The sequence below is a fragment of the Zeus faber genome (assembly GCF_960531495.2).
Source record: "Zeus faber genome assembly, chromosome: 3".
NCBI lineage: Eukaryota > Metazoa > Chordata > Actinopteri > Zeiformes > Zeidae > Zeus > Zeus faber.
In genome coordinates this window covers 7,757,492-7,774,279 of record NC_137190.1, presented here as the reverse complement: position 1 = coordinate 7,774,279, position 16,788 = coordinate 7,757,492, and the positions used below count along the sequence as shown (strand labels likewise).

The 16,788-nt window shown below is 46.8% G+C and overlaps 1 protein-coding gene across 1 annotated transcript in view; it reads right to left on the bottom strand.

The window, feature by feature from the left end:
* emilin1b (elastin microfibril interfacer 1b) overlaps nt 1-16,788 on the bottom strand; it is a 42,017-nt gene that overhangs the window by 14,149 nt on the left and 11,080 nt on the right. The window contains exon 2 of the mRNA XM_079997800.1: nt 1,770-1,895. Coding sequence (XP_079853926.1) covers nt 1,770-1,895 — 126 coding nt within the window. The remainder of the gene's footprint in view (nt 1-1,769; nt 1,896-16,788) is intronic.

The window sequence follows — 16,788 nt, the reverse complement described above, 5'->3', positions numbered from 1 at the left end:
TGTGTGTGTGTGTGTGTGTGTGTGTGTGTGAGACACAGAGACACACACACACACACACACACACACACACACACACACACACACACACACACACACACACACACACACACACACACACACACACACACACCAATCACACTCTTGCACACAGAAAAACACATTCCCGCTCTTGGAAGTGAAGTCATCCCAGATGGTATTGGTTCTGTCTGTTCAGTATCTATGGCTCGCTCTGCTGCAAGTTGTCAGTCTCTCTCTCTCTCTCCCTTTTCACTCACCCACACACACACACACACACACACACACACATACACACACACACACACACACACACACACACACACACACACACACACACACACACACACACACACACACACACACACACACACACACACACACACACACACACACACACACACACACACTCAGGTATCATTGTTGACTGATCCACCACTGAGCTTTGGATGCAAGATGGAAGTGGAGACTCTCCTCCTCGTGTGCGTGAACACGTGCTCATGTTGTTTTTTTTGCTCTTCCTCCGCTGCGCCCACCCCGCCCTCCCACCATAAACACATCGGCAGGCCAGCTGCAGTGAAGGGGGCTGTGGGCGGGGCGCTGGCACGCCCCTCTCCGTCCGAGTGGCTCGCAGCCTCTTCCACGGTCTGGACCTGTGTGTCCACCCCTTCGTCGCTCCTCTTCCCTCCTACTTTTCTTTCCCCGGAGAGGGGAGCGCACAGTCCCGTTGTTTCGAAGCTGTGCGGCCGTTCTGGGTGTTTTTCCACCCGACTAGCATTCACATCACCCGCACGAGTTTGGGGTTGAAAACTAAACGCCGTTTCCCAAGTTCTTTGGCTCCCGTCTCTCATATTTCATCGCTAAATTTGCTTTTCCTCTAAAGCACGGGGAGGAATGCACGGCTTGGAGAGGGGCAGGGTTTGAGTCTTTTTCTTTCCAAATAATGCAAATGTCACAGTAAGACGCTTCTGTTACCCATTGATGGAAAGTAACAAATATTTAGATATTTGGGTTCAAAAGAGTAAAAATAAAGTAAGCAAATTAGGGGACAGGAATGAGGACACCTGGCAAATATCAATATAATGAGTGATAGATGTACGCCCTCGGGAAGAGCCGTGACAAGCTAATGGAGGGCGATGACCGGGTAGGGTTAATTATTAGACACATATGACGTCAGAGGGGGAAACAACCCCACAAGAGCCCAGATAGAGAAAAAGGACATATTCTGGAGTCAGCGTTTGTGTGGGACGGCTTTTTGCGGGGTTCACAGGAATATGGGTTACATTTCTGGAGAGGTTGATCCATCTCCCGCCTCTCTGCTCTCCACATTCCCAACTGCGGAGTCCGGGTTTGAAGGAAGAATGGAGTGAAATAATAAAAAAAAAAAAATGAGAAACAGACAGAGAGAACTGGGTTATGAGGGCTGTGGAGGGGGGAAGGAAGGGTCAGAATTTTAAGTCGGTTGTTCTGGAGTCGAGTCTGCGGTTCTTGGACTGGACTTCTTATAATATGCAACCCTGCCAGTTTAAGTGTGTGTGTTGAGAGCGTGTGTGTGTGTGTGTGTGTGTGTGTGTGTGTGTGTGTGTCTTTGTGTATGTGTTTTGGAGGTATTAAAGGTATCAGCATGATGTGATATGTATGTGATATGAATGTTATTGTAGCGTTCTTTTGTTTGCATGTGTGTGTGTGTGTGTGTGTGTGTGTGTGTGTGTGTGTGTGTGTGTGTGTGTGTGTGTGCGTTACAGGATACTCACGCCACCACACGGGAGCACTGCACGTTGCCCCAGGAACATGGATGGTAGTCGGGCTTGACGTAGGTCTCCACCCCATCCTCCACCACGCAGCTCACAGTCTTTGTCACCACGTATGCGCACCAGTTCCTGCGAGAGGAGGAGGAAAAAAAAAGGAGATAGAAGGACAGAGCAGGGGAGGGAGACAAGTTTTCAGTCGGAGAAAAGCCTCGGTGCGGATATTTCTTTCATCGATAGCTCATAAAGTTGTCTTTCAGGACGGCAGCTACAAGTCCACTGCAGTAATGAAGTAGGTTCCGGTAGGTTCTCAGTTTCCAAAAAGAGGTTTTTACTGGGCTCCCAGTGGCCAATGGTTGAAGACCATGGCTGTACAGGGTTGCTACTGGCCAACAATTGAAGGCTGTGGCTTTACTGGGAAGCTTCCAGGGTCCAAAGACAGAATTCGGTGGTTGTATTGGGCAGCCTCCAGCTAATGAATGTGCCTATATGCACTTAAAGGAATACGGTGTTTGAAAAGGAGCACGAATGCAAAAAAAAACAAAAAACAGCCAATATTAATTTCAAATAATTGTGACATAGAAGACATTTAATAGAAGCAGCGCACTAAGCAAAAAGACAGGGGCTTGGGATGATGTGACGGAGGTAGCTCAACCTCTGGAAGTACTTATGTTCCATTACTGCACTGGAAATGAATCCTGCGTCTCCGGAGAGCTCCCTCACTCTGTCTTCCTCATACAACATCTATACGTTCTCAGCAAAAAAATACCAAAATACCCGAGTACTGCATAGCTGAGTAGACTGGCCATTGTCTTGGAAAGGGAGTCAAGAAGACCAGAAGTCAGAATGCGGTAAAACACTCCTACACCCGCAGTGTTTCAACTCAGATTGGAAGAAATGTCGCGCGGCATGAAGATCCTGCGGATTCACGAGTGTTTGCCGTAATTACAAAAGCTTTTAAAGTCAACGATTCTCCACATGAGTACGTCATGATGACACAACATCTTTGCGCCTTCACACGGTAAAAAGCTCATTAAAGAATTACATCTTAACATTTTATAGTGCCGTCACGTCGGACGGGGCAACAAACTGTGTGATGAAAAGTTGCCTCCTTCTTTCAATCCATAAAAATTCTCAAGGAAGTAGTAAATCAAACAAAAACACATGTTGCTGTGACCAGCCTCACACTACGAACAAGACCACAGTGAAAAGGTACGGGGACCCAAGGGGGCTCTTTGAAGAAACCCTCCATGAATGGCTCATGGAGGGTTTTTTCTCTTTATGTATATTTTGGAAACTTAAGGGGCTTGTTGGGCTACCCAGGATGTTTCCACTACATGCCCCATGAACACTCCAGCCTCCAGCGTGTCCCAAAGCATCGCTTAAAAAGCTGTTTCTTCCTTATGGTTGCTGCACGTTGGAAGTCTGGAGCCTGGAGCAGAGGGCCTGCAATGAAAAGGCGTCCCCTGACAGTCTGGAAGCATCTGGCGAGAAGTGCAAAGACTGTCCCCCTTGAGATACCACTCAACGAGGCCCATCAGCCTCCAAATGATACAGAGAAGCTTCTCAGTTGAGGAGAGTGAATCGAAATTCTTCATTCTTACAACGGGTAGCATAGGTGAGGCAATCAGAAGCTGCTCAAAGACCAGTGAAGTGTTTGGGTGAAGTCAGGGGGCCCAGAGGCCTGCGGGCCCTGTAAAACATCGAAGGTCACTTATTAATGAGGGATATATTTAAAGTGGAACCATAACTCCCTGTAGAGCACTAAAACTGTGGCTATTTGGGCTCCAGCCAGTTTTACTATCCATAAACCAATAATATTATAATTCTGATAACCCAAAAATCAAGTCCGGATTTTTTTAGATTGAATGGTTGTACTTCCTTGGCAGAAATTACCATCGGCACAACGAAACACTGTTAGAATCCAAAAGGTTTATCAAGATAAAAAAACAACAACAATATGTTTGAGATTAAATTGTTATCATACATATCGGTTTTTCTTCTGTCAGAACAGTGTCTCGCTTTAGGCTCAATTGTTTATTTTTTTTGCTCACTGACTAGACCAACAAACTGGCCGCACAGAGGGAGAAGGGAGGAACACCAGGGTGGCCGTTATCTAAAGATTAGAAAAGCTGGCTTCTGACAAAACGGCCGCTGATTCAAATCACCCAACGAGCCGAGAAAAAAGGCTGAACACCAATAAGAAAGCCTGAAAACCCCGTCCTCCAGAGATATGTGCCAAGGCGCAACCGCCACTGGGAGTGAACGCTGGTAGCTCTGGGATGGATGAAATGTGAGGCAGGTAACTCTCTGTAGTCCAAAAGAGTCGGTGACTGGCAGGGCATCCGTTTAAACTGCACCAGTTCAGCGCCACGATGAGGCAGAACGAAAAGTACTGAATGAGTACAGCTCCTTTGAGGCAATGAGATACAATTCCGAAAAAGAGTTTGACAAAAACAAGTTGACAATGATATCAGAGAATATCCCTTATCTATCTAATCGAATGCACCGATCTGATCTAACGTCCCAATGGTTGCCTGTTGCGGTTTTTTAAATCAATCGGATCGCTAAAATGTGGAAGCCAGGACTTAGTCTCTCAGACTCAGATTCCGGAATTAGGACGGTTGCATCGTGAGTTCATCGTGCACCCCACATCTGTAGCACAGGCCGACCAGAAGTGAATTGGAATGAGGCAAAATACTTTGAGCATTTGGAGGCACAGCTGGAAGGAACGTCTACACTACCCGGATGGATGGTAATCAATCACTAGTGAATGTCTCAAACTGAAGCTTTTCTGTGGCATTTCATGAGAAAGACGACTGTGTGTCATCATACATTATACATTTAGTCACTAAGAAATGCTTTTATCCAAAACTGAAGTGGTGAAAAACAAACAAGTGTGAAGCCTTTCAAGTGTGAAGAAAGAAAATACTGATATACTTTATAAATAATTATATTCTGACAAATTGGTGGAGGATTTAGAGGAAAATCTAGGGGTCAGATAAGCTGAGGACCCACATTCATTTGTGTTGGACACATGCAGGCACACACACACACACACGCACACACACGCACGCACACACGCACACAGGCACGCACGCACACACACAGAAATGGAGCCTCAGTAACTCTGCAACAAATCTCAGGATACTGTATGTGAAACCAATGGCGATGATGTAATCGCCATCAATCTGCTTCTGTTGATCGGCCTCTATGTGTGTGTGTGTGTGTGTGTGTGTGTGTGTGTGTGTGTGTGTGTGTGTTTGTGTGTGTGTGTCTGTGAGTGTGAGTGTGTGTGTGTGTGTGTGTAGGTTTCTGTGTGTGTGTGTGTGTATGTGTGTGTGTGTGTGTGTGTGTGTATTCACACTCAGGCAGAAATACACACACGGTTTTACAAAAGATTACCACATAGTTTGATTGACTGACGGAAATTGGAGATTGATGTGGTCCTCATGAGAACCAATGACTTCATCACGCAACACAAACGCACACACATAGACACAATGTCTTTGGCCTTTGTGTACATACATCCAGGAAGTACATACCCAGAAAACACAAACTAAACCAAACATTGTCTTATCTCGTGTGTGTGTGTGTGTGTGTGTGTGTGTGTGTGTGTGTGTGTGTGTGTGTGTGTGTGTGTGTGTGTGTGTGTGTGTGTGTGTGTGTGTGTGTGTGCACATACGTGTGTTTGTGTGCGCCCCACAAAACCCCACTCATGATTTGAAACCGTTGGATGCAGCACAGTCACTGTGTCGGGGAACTCCTTGCTCAGTGTCACCACAAAATGGTCTGAATCGCACTCTGCCCTCAGGATACTGCCTCTCTGTTGGCCGCCATCTTGGATAAAAACACACAGGCCATCCAGAGACGAGGAAACGAACCGGCGGATCATCCTTGTCCTTTCAACATAATGACGCCCTTGTCAAGTGGAGTTGGTTTCCTATTCAGGGCCTTGCAAAATAACACTGAGATATAGTGTCATGCTCTCCTAATTTGGTGTGCTGTGCCCGGCCTGTCACGCAACAGTGACAAAACAAATAATAAAAAAGAAAAGGGAGCTTGTATTATAGGTAGCAGAGCAAATGAGCAGAGCACAGTGTTCTTTTTCATTATATGTTATAATAACAATACATGTATTCAAGAACAGGCTTGTGTTCTTGGAAAGTACATTCCCTGTGTTGATTCATGGGAGGAACAAACTCTGTTTGGCCTTTCCTCTCTTGTAGTGTTGTGTCAAAATTAATGCTGGGACATCTGGGTTACTCCAGATGTCCAACTCATGGCTCAGTTTTAGGTGTTGTGGGTGTGTTTTACGACTAAAGTTTGGGACACAACTTGGACGGCGGGAGATGAAGATCACAAAGTTCACAGGGACACAGGTAAAGACAAGTACAGATGTGGACACGGTCACGGTGTTGAGTCGCGTTATGTTGCGAAGTGACTAAACACGTTGAAGAACTTGTGGAAAAACAAGTTCAGTGTGTGGTCTCCTGCATACGGGGACCAAGCCCGGTGGCGGGGTTCAGCTGTGATTTTTTTAAAAGCCTCACTTTCCTCACGGCCGGCCGGACCGGAAACGATTCCGTCAGAGAAGGTTGGCCCTGCGCGACCTCACCAACAGCCTGGGGTCGGAGGTCACAGCCCGGGGTAACGAGGGACCTTTAACGCTTTGGGAGTCCATGGAGCTGGAAGACTGATACTGCACAATGTTTTTAGATAGATAGATCTGTCTATCTAAAACAGCCAGTCAGACAAACAGACAGACAGACGGATAGATAGACAGAGACAGATAGATGATGAAAGCATAGATGACATCATGCATACTGCGCACATTTCATAATCCAATCCAAAACCACAAATAGCCTCCCTGCTAGATATCCTCTTCTCCTTACTGACCCCAAAAACATCAACACATGTACACACACACATGTACACACACATGTACACACACACACACACACACACACACACACACACACACACACACACACACACACACACACACACACACACACACACACACACACACACACACACACACACACACACACACGCGTCCCATCATGATGACGAAGAGGACATATTTATCACCTCTGAAACCTGCAGTTTCACTTGTTTCAGTGCAGCTTCATGTCTCAAGGTATATGTATTGAAAAACACTTCCTCCTCTGTATTTTGAGTGGAGTCCTGTTGTCCTTTTGCCGTAACACACACATCACACACACCACGTGCTTGTACCAAGTCCTTTTTTACTTTTGGTTTTCATCTTGTCTCTACAGCAAAGTCGCCGAGACACATCTTGGGATGTTTAGTACATTCACTGGATTGTGATCGTGGATGGTTATTGTCCTCCTCTGGTACTTTTTTAACAGCGCTGATGACGGTCGCAGCCTTCCAGCCCCGTTAGATCAAACTGCTGAGGCCTCCTGACAGATCCACCACCTCCACCCAGTCTCTGCTGACTGACATCACCACTGCTGCAGCCACTGCCACACAAACACAACCTCGCTGTAGATGCTTGTGTGTGTGCGTGTGCGTGCGTGCACAACCAGACAACCCAAATGTTGATGACTTGGTGCGTTTGTACAATATTTAATCTAATCCTGGAAAAATGTATAAATTCAATTCAATCATGACATTATGAAAATCCCAAAATCCCAGACAGCTAGTAGTCCCATATAAGTCAATATATCCCCAAGCTCAAGTTTCTGCTTTAAAAGAAGAAAAGCATCCTGATACCACGGCACCACAACAAACAACTGCCCATTGCCACACTTGAAAAAGCCCCGACACTCAGCTGTAATGGTGACAACTTTAAAGGCTTTGAGTCGATGGTGCACATCCATCTGGTAAAATATGCCACGGCAAATTACTCCGTCTCCTTTCATGCCTTGTGCCTGTGTGTATGTGTGTGTGCGTGTGCGTGTGTGTGTGTTTGCGCGCGCACGGTGTGCTTGCCCTGACTGCTCCACATCAGAATCTCAAAGCTTTTTACAGGATCACGTGCAAACTGCGGGCAAATCCGCATTCCTGTGCCATTCGTCACAGGCCGCGCTGCTCCAGCGCGCTCCCATCGAGGCCTTCGTCCCAACTATGCAGCCGACGCGGTGCCGTGCGCTCGCCGCGCGCTCACCGCGCACAGCCCCGCGTGGCCGGCAAGGGGAGGGGAAGAAGGAGGGATGGAAAAGACACAGGATAGGGGGATGGATGAGGAGAAGGGAAAAAAGGTAAACAGAGCTGCGAGCGGGGAGAAAGATCGATAGAGCGGAGACAGAGGAAACAGAGGAAGGGGAGAGGGAACGGCACAGGGAGAGTTGGGCGTATAAACACACCACTTTATTGCAGCAAAAAAAAAAAAAAAAAGTTTTGCGACTCCTGGACACTGAATTCATGATGCAACAGTTTAAAATAACAGCACTTGACCCTCTTTTCCATCGCGTCTTGAAGAAAACTCTCCATAAAAAGGCAGTAACTCCGTCGGAGGGAAGATGGAGGGGATAGATAGTTGGACGGGTCTGAAAGTGAAAGACAGGGAGCCGGGGGAGAGCGACGTCCAGCTGTCGTAGAGTATGTGGTAAACCCAGAGAACGACTTTAGAGTATGACTCAGGAGGAGAAAATAAGGGAGGGAAAGAAGAGTCGGGAAACAGAGATAATGAGGGAGGATGGGTGGGAGAGGAGAAGGAGAGAGTCAGCGGGAAAGAGAAAAACACGCATGGAAATGAGGGCGAAGGCGAAAGGATAAAGAGAGAGAGAGAGAGAGAGAGCGAGAGAGACAGGGGAGGAGGAGGGGGAGAGGGCGAGAGATGACAAACTCGGGAAGAGCTCAACGCACGACTCACGTCGGCGTAGCGTGAGCTGGCCGTGATAACTCAGAGGGGAGACGTGACTGCTCCGCTGCCCCTCCCCGCCCGGTGGGTAAGTGGAAGCAGAGCTGTGGTCCCGCGGCGCTCACACGCAGCCTCGTGTACAGTTTGTGTCCCCGTTCTGCCGCGTCCTGACGCGGTGTTGTAAAGGGGAGACTCCAGCACCTCTTTAAACCCCCAACCCTTATTATTCAGTGAGTGGGAGTCGAGTGGGCGACGGCGGTCATCATAGACAGGGTTGCCATCGCCCCGCCTCGCCACCTGTTGCGGCCGCTCTCAACGCTGCATCGGCTTGAAAGGTGCTGATTGGGGTTCGACCCCCCTGACGATGGGGGGTTTCGGTTTGAACGCAAGAAACCTGTTGCCTCTCCGCTGCGCATGGGTACGTGCTGAGCCGCCCAGTTGGACCCGGTTCAAGTTCAGTATTGATTTTAAGGTTTGGATCCTCGTCGTTCTCTGTTTGGCAAGACCGACCCGCACGCTCGCCAGCTGATTCACCTTTACATTTTTTTTTCTTGCCGTTTGAGACCGTTTGACTGGATTGGCCGCAGAAAGAAGCCCGGCAAAATATGACGCAGGGCGAAAGGAAAAAAAAAAAAAAAAAAAAAAAAGGTTCAATCCCTCTAATTTCTTACTACAATTGTCGTTCTTTTTGAGGTCTTCTTGAAAAAATATATTCTATTGCACAAGTCACATCATTACCCCCGTCCCGTGGTGCGGTCGGCCCTCAAGGAGCCCTGGACTCGGGGTTGATTCTTTGCAATCAAAACGGAGGAAACGATCATTTTTGGGGAATTAGGGAATAATCATCTACGGTAGAAAATACAGTTGAGCCGATGCCACGGCGGGTTTCAGCGGTGCGGAACACCCTGCGGGGAGCGCCGACGGCAGCCACGCCGCCTGCTTCTCATATGAAAGAAAAAAATAAAAAAAGTTGGCCGTTTTCCAACGACTCCCCAATAAAAGCGTCATTCTGCGACCTCTGACCTTTTCCCTTTTCCCTGTCTCTCTGGGTTCAGGTTGAAGCATTCTTCCTCCACACCTCTTTTTCAAGCTTGTGTGTGTCTCTCTTCATTGAAATCAGAGAGACCGGCTTTGTGGGCCTGTGTGTTTGAGGGCAGTTAACTCTGTAATGTACGTCTCTATCTCTCTGTTGCTGTCTCACTTTATCTCTCTCTCCCTCTCTCTCGCTCTCTCTCCCTCGCTCTCCCTCTCTCTCCCTCGCTCTCTCTCCCTCTCTCATCTCTCCTGGCTCAGAAGGATGTTTGCCGTCCGGCGCTAACGGTTTCACTACTTCCATTGCAGAGCTTTTGTTATGGCAACAAAAGGAGTTGATTTATCTGCCGGAGGCTCCACATCTCACTGCTGTGGCTGACAACTGGCCAACTAGCTTGGTGGTACGGATCTGTAAAAACGCTCATTTACGGTTTATGGATGTTTGTATCTGAGCCAGCGTGTGCATGTGTGCATCTGAATGTGTGTTAGTGTGTGTCTGCGCACGTGCACGGAAGTGAGTGGAGCGTGGGTGCGTATGCATTCATCTAATGTGTTTGTATGTAAATGCCGCAGTGTCCGCAGCCACGTTCACGGCACGGCATCGCCATCCGACCCCAGCCCAGTCCCCCCGCGTCGCTCACGGTGAGAGCGGTTCCCCCTCAACGAACTGGTGTGGAAACACGACTGCAACACTGGAACTAAACCGCGGAGAGGAAGCGATCGGAGGCCTCCCTTGAACAAGGCCGGGTGGCGTGCTGCCGGGCGGTTTGACGTGGTGTTTTTTTCCCCGGGCGACATCAATGGCGAAACACGGCCCGAACGTGTTTTAGTGGACGTAAGACATCAGCAAGCCGCTCCTTGTTTTACTTTGCATCTGCAGCGCCAGAAGAAAGCTTGAAGACTATGAGACTTTGAATCAGCCACCAAACTACTTCTCACAGGAGATCACCGCTGGTACGGAGCGGCACTCAGCTCTAACTCAATAACAGCGGTTTGACTTAACAGTACAATAAGAAAAAAAAAAAGAGGCGCCATGACATTTTTGATGGCATAAATCAAGACGCACAAACAAGCTCTCGCGGACTGATTCCTTCTCAGCGTAAAAGGGACGGACAGGGGACACTCTTGTTGTTTTTCTTTTCCTTTGTCGTCCCCCCCGCCCCCTCTAAATGAATGGAGGTGCTGGTGAATAAAGAGGTGCCTGCGCACCGTCACAGTGGCACCAGACAGCACCGGAATGAAGAAACCCAACACTACTGTCCCACCGACGCCCTCCTTCAGCACCTACACGACACAGACAACGCACCGGACTCTTATCTACACCACCCATCTTTATTGAAGCGGCCCGCTGAGAGAGAGAGAGAGAGAGAGAGAGAGGCGGGGAGAGAGAGGGAAAGAGGGAGTGAAAGAAAGGCTGGGAAAAGGGTGAGAAAGAGAGGGAATGAAAAGGAGAGCAAGAGAGCAAGTTAGAGAACAAAATAAAATCAAGACGCAGCAATACCCAATGATCCTTTATGGTGGCACGCGCACACACACACACACACACACACACACACACACACACACACAGACACACACACACACACACACACACTCGCTCGGGGGCACAGAGGGGTTTACATTTTTATCAGATGCGGAGGTATCGCCGTTCTCCAGTTTCATACAAACATAATTAGAGGCTATAAATCGAGAGAGGGGGGAGAAAAGGGGGAGGGAAGAGAGAGGGAGGTAGAGGAAAGGCAAGAGGTGAAAAATGAAAAAACAAAATCTCACCCACACACACACACACACACACACACACACACACACACACACACACACACACGGGAAACCGTGGGATATGAATCATTTTGGTGTTGCAGCGGAGTTTTGTGCTGAGTTCAAGGTGCTGTTGGGGACATCATAAAATGCTACTGGCGACGGAGGCAAGTACATGAATATTCTTTTAATGTGGGGTGTATATGGTGGAGTTATCAAGGATATATATATATATATTTAAATAAAGAGAGAGAGAGAGAGGGAGGTAGAGGAAAGGAAAGAAGTGAAAAAAATATATAATATATATATATATATATATATATATATATATATATATATATATATATATATATATATATATATATATATATATATATATAAATATATATATACATAGTTTATATATATATAATTATCATTATTAGATCAAACAACTGTGAGATGGATTGACAGATAGATAGATAGATAGATAGATAGATAGATAGATAGATAGATAGATAGATAGATAGATAGATAGATAGATAGATAGTTAATTATTCATCCGCAAAGAGAAATTGCAGTGTCAGCAACAGCTTACATAAAAAAAAATAATAATAAAGCAATGGAATAAAAGATAAAAGAAGAAAATGGCAATATATGGAAAATGTGGAAATATAGGATAAAAACAGTTGACCGCACACAATTTAATACAACAATTTACACTCAATCAAATGATAAACAACAAAATAAAAAACTAGAAAAATTAATACAAATAAAAGATTATATACATACCTATATACCCCAAAAAATGTGAAGACTAAGTAAGATTCAGATTCCCTGTCACACACACACACAAAGGATCTTTCTATCTTTACTTTAAATGGTAAATGGGGGACATTTATACAGCGCTTTTCTAGTCATACTACACAAAGCACACCTCACATTCATCCATTCACACACACATTCAGACATCGACGGCGGCGGCAGGCGTGCAAGGCGCACACCTGCGCATGGAGAGCGGTTTGGTGTTCAGTGTCTCGCTCAAGCTCTACCTCCTGAGCTGCTGCCCCTGCAAGTTCATAAAGCTCAGACCTAAATATAAAACACGCTTGCTGAGAGAAAAAAACAAAAACACGGGGTGTGCTGTGCAACACCTTTGTAATTGTCTTTCGCAATACTAAATGAACTGCCAAATTAAAATTCCTGCATATTTATTTCACCTTATATTCACAAATTGTGACTTGCACACATTTACTTCATGACTGAACTTGTGCTGGGCAGCTACAGATTGTCATTAGAACGACAGCCAGCGGCAGCAGCAGCCCACAAACCGGACGTCCAGCAGAAGATAAAAACACATTTTAAGTAAACTTCCCTCGCACCCCTCATCACTCAGTATATATATAATTTTTTGGTGGTGTTTATCTCTCTCTCTCTCTTTCTCTCTCTCCCTCTCTCATTTTTCCCTCCCCAGTCCAATGCCCTCGGGTGATATCCATGCGGGGGGGCGGGGGGGTTTACAAGTTTGCGCAGAAAAAAAACAAAAAAAAGCCAAACTAATTGATTTTCAAAAGCAACTGGGAACAACCCGGTGTTGTAATCCAGATGATGTCACTTCCTCGGTGAAGAGCGCCGCACTGTCTCCTTACACCCCACGGTCATCTCTCCCTCTCCGTCTCCCGAATTTCCCACACCCCGAGAAGTTATCATACCCACGGAAAAAAAAAACCAAACCCAGACATCCACAGAGAGCGAGGACAACAGAAGCAATTCACTGTTGTCACTGCGCTCTCTCTCTCCCCCCCGGAGGTGATGAAGCTGGGTTTGATCAATGCCTTGACTATGGAGGCGCTAATGAGGAGGGAGGGAGGGAGGTGGAAGAGGCCTGGACCTCCGGGGGACCCGCAGCTCAGTCAGAGGGAGCGGTCACTGTTATTTGACTCTGTTTCCCGGTGGTTTTTCCTGTGGTTCCGGGCGGTGGAGCCCAACCGCCACACCTCCCGCCCCCGGTGTAGCTCCGTTTGGGCTCCTGTCGCAGTCACGCCGGCCTCCTCTGTTTGATCGCACCGGGAAAAAAAAAAAATAATCAAAGGAGCTTCCGCTTCCTGGTTTCCTGCAGTGGCTTCCCTTCGTCTTCTGACCCCACCCCACCCCATGCACGCAACGGCACCTATCTGTCACTCCATCCCGATACCTACACCAGGAACTGCCTGATTCTCCAGATTTGACATTACTGGAATTATTTTACCTTTTTTCATAGTCTAATTCAATAACAGATCATCCCAGAATTTTTGACAACATGAGTCCGACTTACGTATTAGTTATCTATTATTTGCTATAAGTAGATATTATGATATACGTAACATCATTGTTTAATTGTCAATTACGAGACCCCATGACTGTGGTTTAAATGTTCTGATATCCAACCTGTGCCACTCTGATGACAAGGTAAACATTTTAGACTAACCTTTTTTCCTCGGAGCCCCCCTAAATCAAACCTAGTTCAATCTGAGACCCTCCTGTTTTTTTTCCATGATTGGTCGTCAGTCATTTTTGTCTGAATTGGTTCTATTTTCATGGTAGAGAGAGCGAGGTTGGCAGGGTGCGCAATACATTAGAACATATAGTCATGGATTTTATTACAATTTAAGTCTGAATAAAGACCATGTGGATTTTTGAACCAATATTTGACTATTAATCCTCAAAATCGTCCAAGGCCTCACAACACCCCTGCAAGCTATGTCGACCCCCTATGGGGGTCTGGCACCCCAGCTTGGGAATCACTTGTTTAAGGCCATGGCGCCACGGGCCTGTGGCTCTGACTCATTGATTACCATTAGAAATAACACTACACGGCCCCCAAGAGCACTGTGGTGCAGGGGAATGTTTTCAATTTTGAGCATCAAAAGGCCGAAGAATATTCCAATTTCTGACACGAGAGAAACCGACCATTTAATCATGAATCCTCACGGGCCAAACGTCCTTTGAAGGAAGCTTTTTGCACGTTACACAAACAGACACACACACGTGTCGTTAATCGCGCAATTACGTTACTTGGCTGCAACTTACAGCTGTTGCATCAGCAGCAGCACAATCCAAATCAGAGTAATGAACAGCCTCTCCCGGATTATTTCTTTTGGAAACCTCTGCACGGTTGCCTTGGGTAACACAGTAATGAGGTCACAGCAGGTTAGAGAGGCCCAGTCCAACACTCCACACTTCAACAGGAAGGGTCCACTGTGCGTGTGTGTTTGTTATGTGTGGATGCATACTAGTTGAATAGAAGGCATGTTTGTATATTAGTGTGTTTGTGTGTGTGTGTGTGTGTGTGTGTGTGTGTGTGTTTGTGTGTGGGAGGGCAGGGGTGGGTTGGTGGAGCATGTATGCGGGTGGGTGTGTTTAATAAACGGTACGTGGTGCTAAGCCACTTGAGTCAATGACATCATGTAAACAGAGCAGACCCTCCCAGAACAAGAGACGCACTTTCTAACCTTTCCACTGCTCTCTTTGTGCATGACCACACACACCAAAGCTCCGCTGAGAAACCAACACGCAGTTCATGAAGAAATATTTTCTGGCTCAGTGGCTCACGCGTTGCCTCCAACTGCATTGCAGTCAACCTCGAGACTCACCAAACGGCCGAACTGTCGAATAAATTTTCCAAGTCCGTACGTGCACAAGAATGAGACGAAGGGGGAAATGGAGAGGCCTTTCCTGTAGCTTGTTGCCTTAAAAGTTGGTGTGGCTACCAATAAATCACAAGTAGCCATGCTTAATGGGAATTAAGGTGGGAAAATGCTCGGAACGTGTCTCTGACAAATCAGTCTGTTCGCGTGTGTGTGTGTATGTGTGTGTGTACGCGCACCCTTGTGTGTATGTGTGTCGTTTTTTTATTTTTTTTATGCCTGTAAGGATGCAACACAGGCTTAGACTGACACTTATGCATTCACACATGCAGGCACACACAGGTACATAAACACACTTCAAGAGCAAAGGCATAGACACTCACTCACATCAAATGCAACCATGCAGCGCATCGTTGCATTGTTTCCATAAGACTTGTCGGTAGATGCTGCTGTGGAAAGAATGTAGGCAATGGGCAGGCTTCAACAAAAAGTTCTGTTTGCAACCGGTACTTAGAAGGGCCGGCTATCTGCCGCACAAAGTGACATTTACCAGATGCACTGTATGCTCTTAGAAGTTCCGTCCAGCCCCTACGCTTTATGATGGAAAAATGACCAGCTGTAGCACAGGAACAAGCGATGGGTCTGTGCGGTCCTCTGGTGCAGCACAGCACCACCTCTGCTTGGGGTTCGAGGTTCCACAACCTGCTTCTCCTAATGGCTGAACCAGAGCCCCAACACTGCCTGGGCTTTGAGGTTACATTCCCAGTGTAGTTCAAAGGGTGGAATGTGCTACAAACACTTGCTGGTTTGCTGGTGCCTATGACTGTTTTACTTAATGGACTGGCCATGACACAAATTCTTCCAAAATTAAATGTTGCACTGCAGGGAATATCATTTTTGGCCGTTTGGCTGAATTGACCAGTGTTTATTTTCGATATATGCCCTTGGGTTAATATAATGCTGTGAAGAAAATGCCAATGCTTTATTTTTATTTCCTTACTATGATCTATGATATCACATCTGATGATATTGAGAGTATAGACCAGATGATCCACCTACAAGCCGAGAGTTGCAGGTGGGAAATGTGTCGGCGCTGTTGTCCTCCTCGTGTTGCACCAAAACACCCTGTTAACAGTCTGTTAGGCTCGACCTCAGCCGCATGGTGCATTATGGGAAAGCCACTCCAGGGAACGGGCCGACGATTAACTCCAGCAAGGGAAAGCAGGCAACCACAGAGCAGGCCCTACTGTACCATTACCTCCTCCTCAATTACAGCCCTCTTTACTATTCCAGTAAAGACTCCAATTTGTCCGACAAGCCCTGGAGACGACCAGCGGGCCGCTGCGGCTGCTTCTCTGATGGCCCCCGCCGGATTACTGTTTGAAACGCAACACTTTCAAATAATGTAAGTTGCTTGTGTACTGCAAGTTGCGACGGCCCAAGCTCCGTCTATCAGTGCTATCAGTGCTCCTCCTGGCTGCCGTTGTCTTCTTGCAGACGCCCGATTGGTGGATGAAGATGCAAAAGGAGTCAGATCACGGATTACAGTTGCTTCAAATTGCCTCTACTGTGAGTCCCAATCATCTCCTTGGACTCTCTTTCCAACCCTCACATCCTTATCGGTTTTGCACGCAAAATAATAATGTGTTAGAATGCCGTGTTCTTCAGATCTTAAAGTTCAGCTCGGTTCTTCAAATGAATACTTCAAAAATCGAATGAACACTGAAACTGAAACACACACACACACACACACACACACACATATACACACACACACACACACACACACACACTGGGA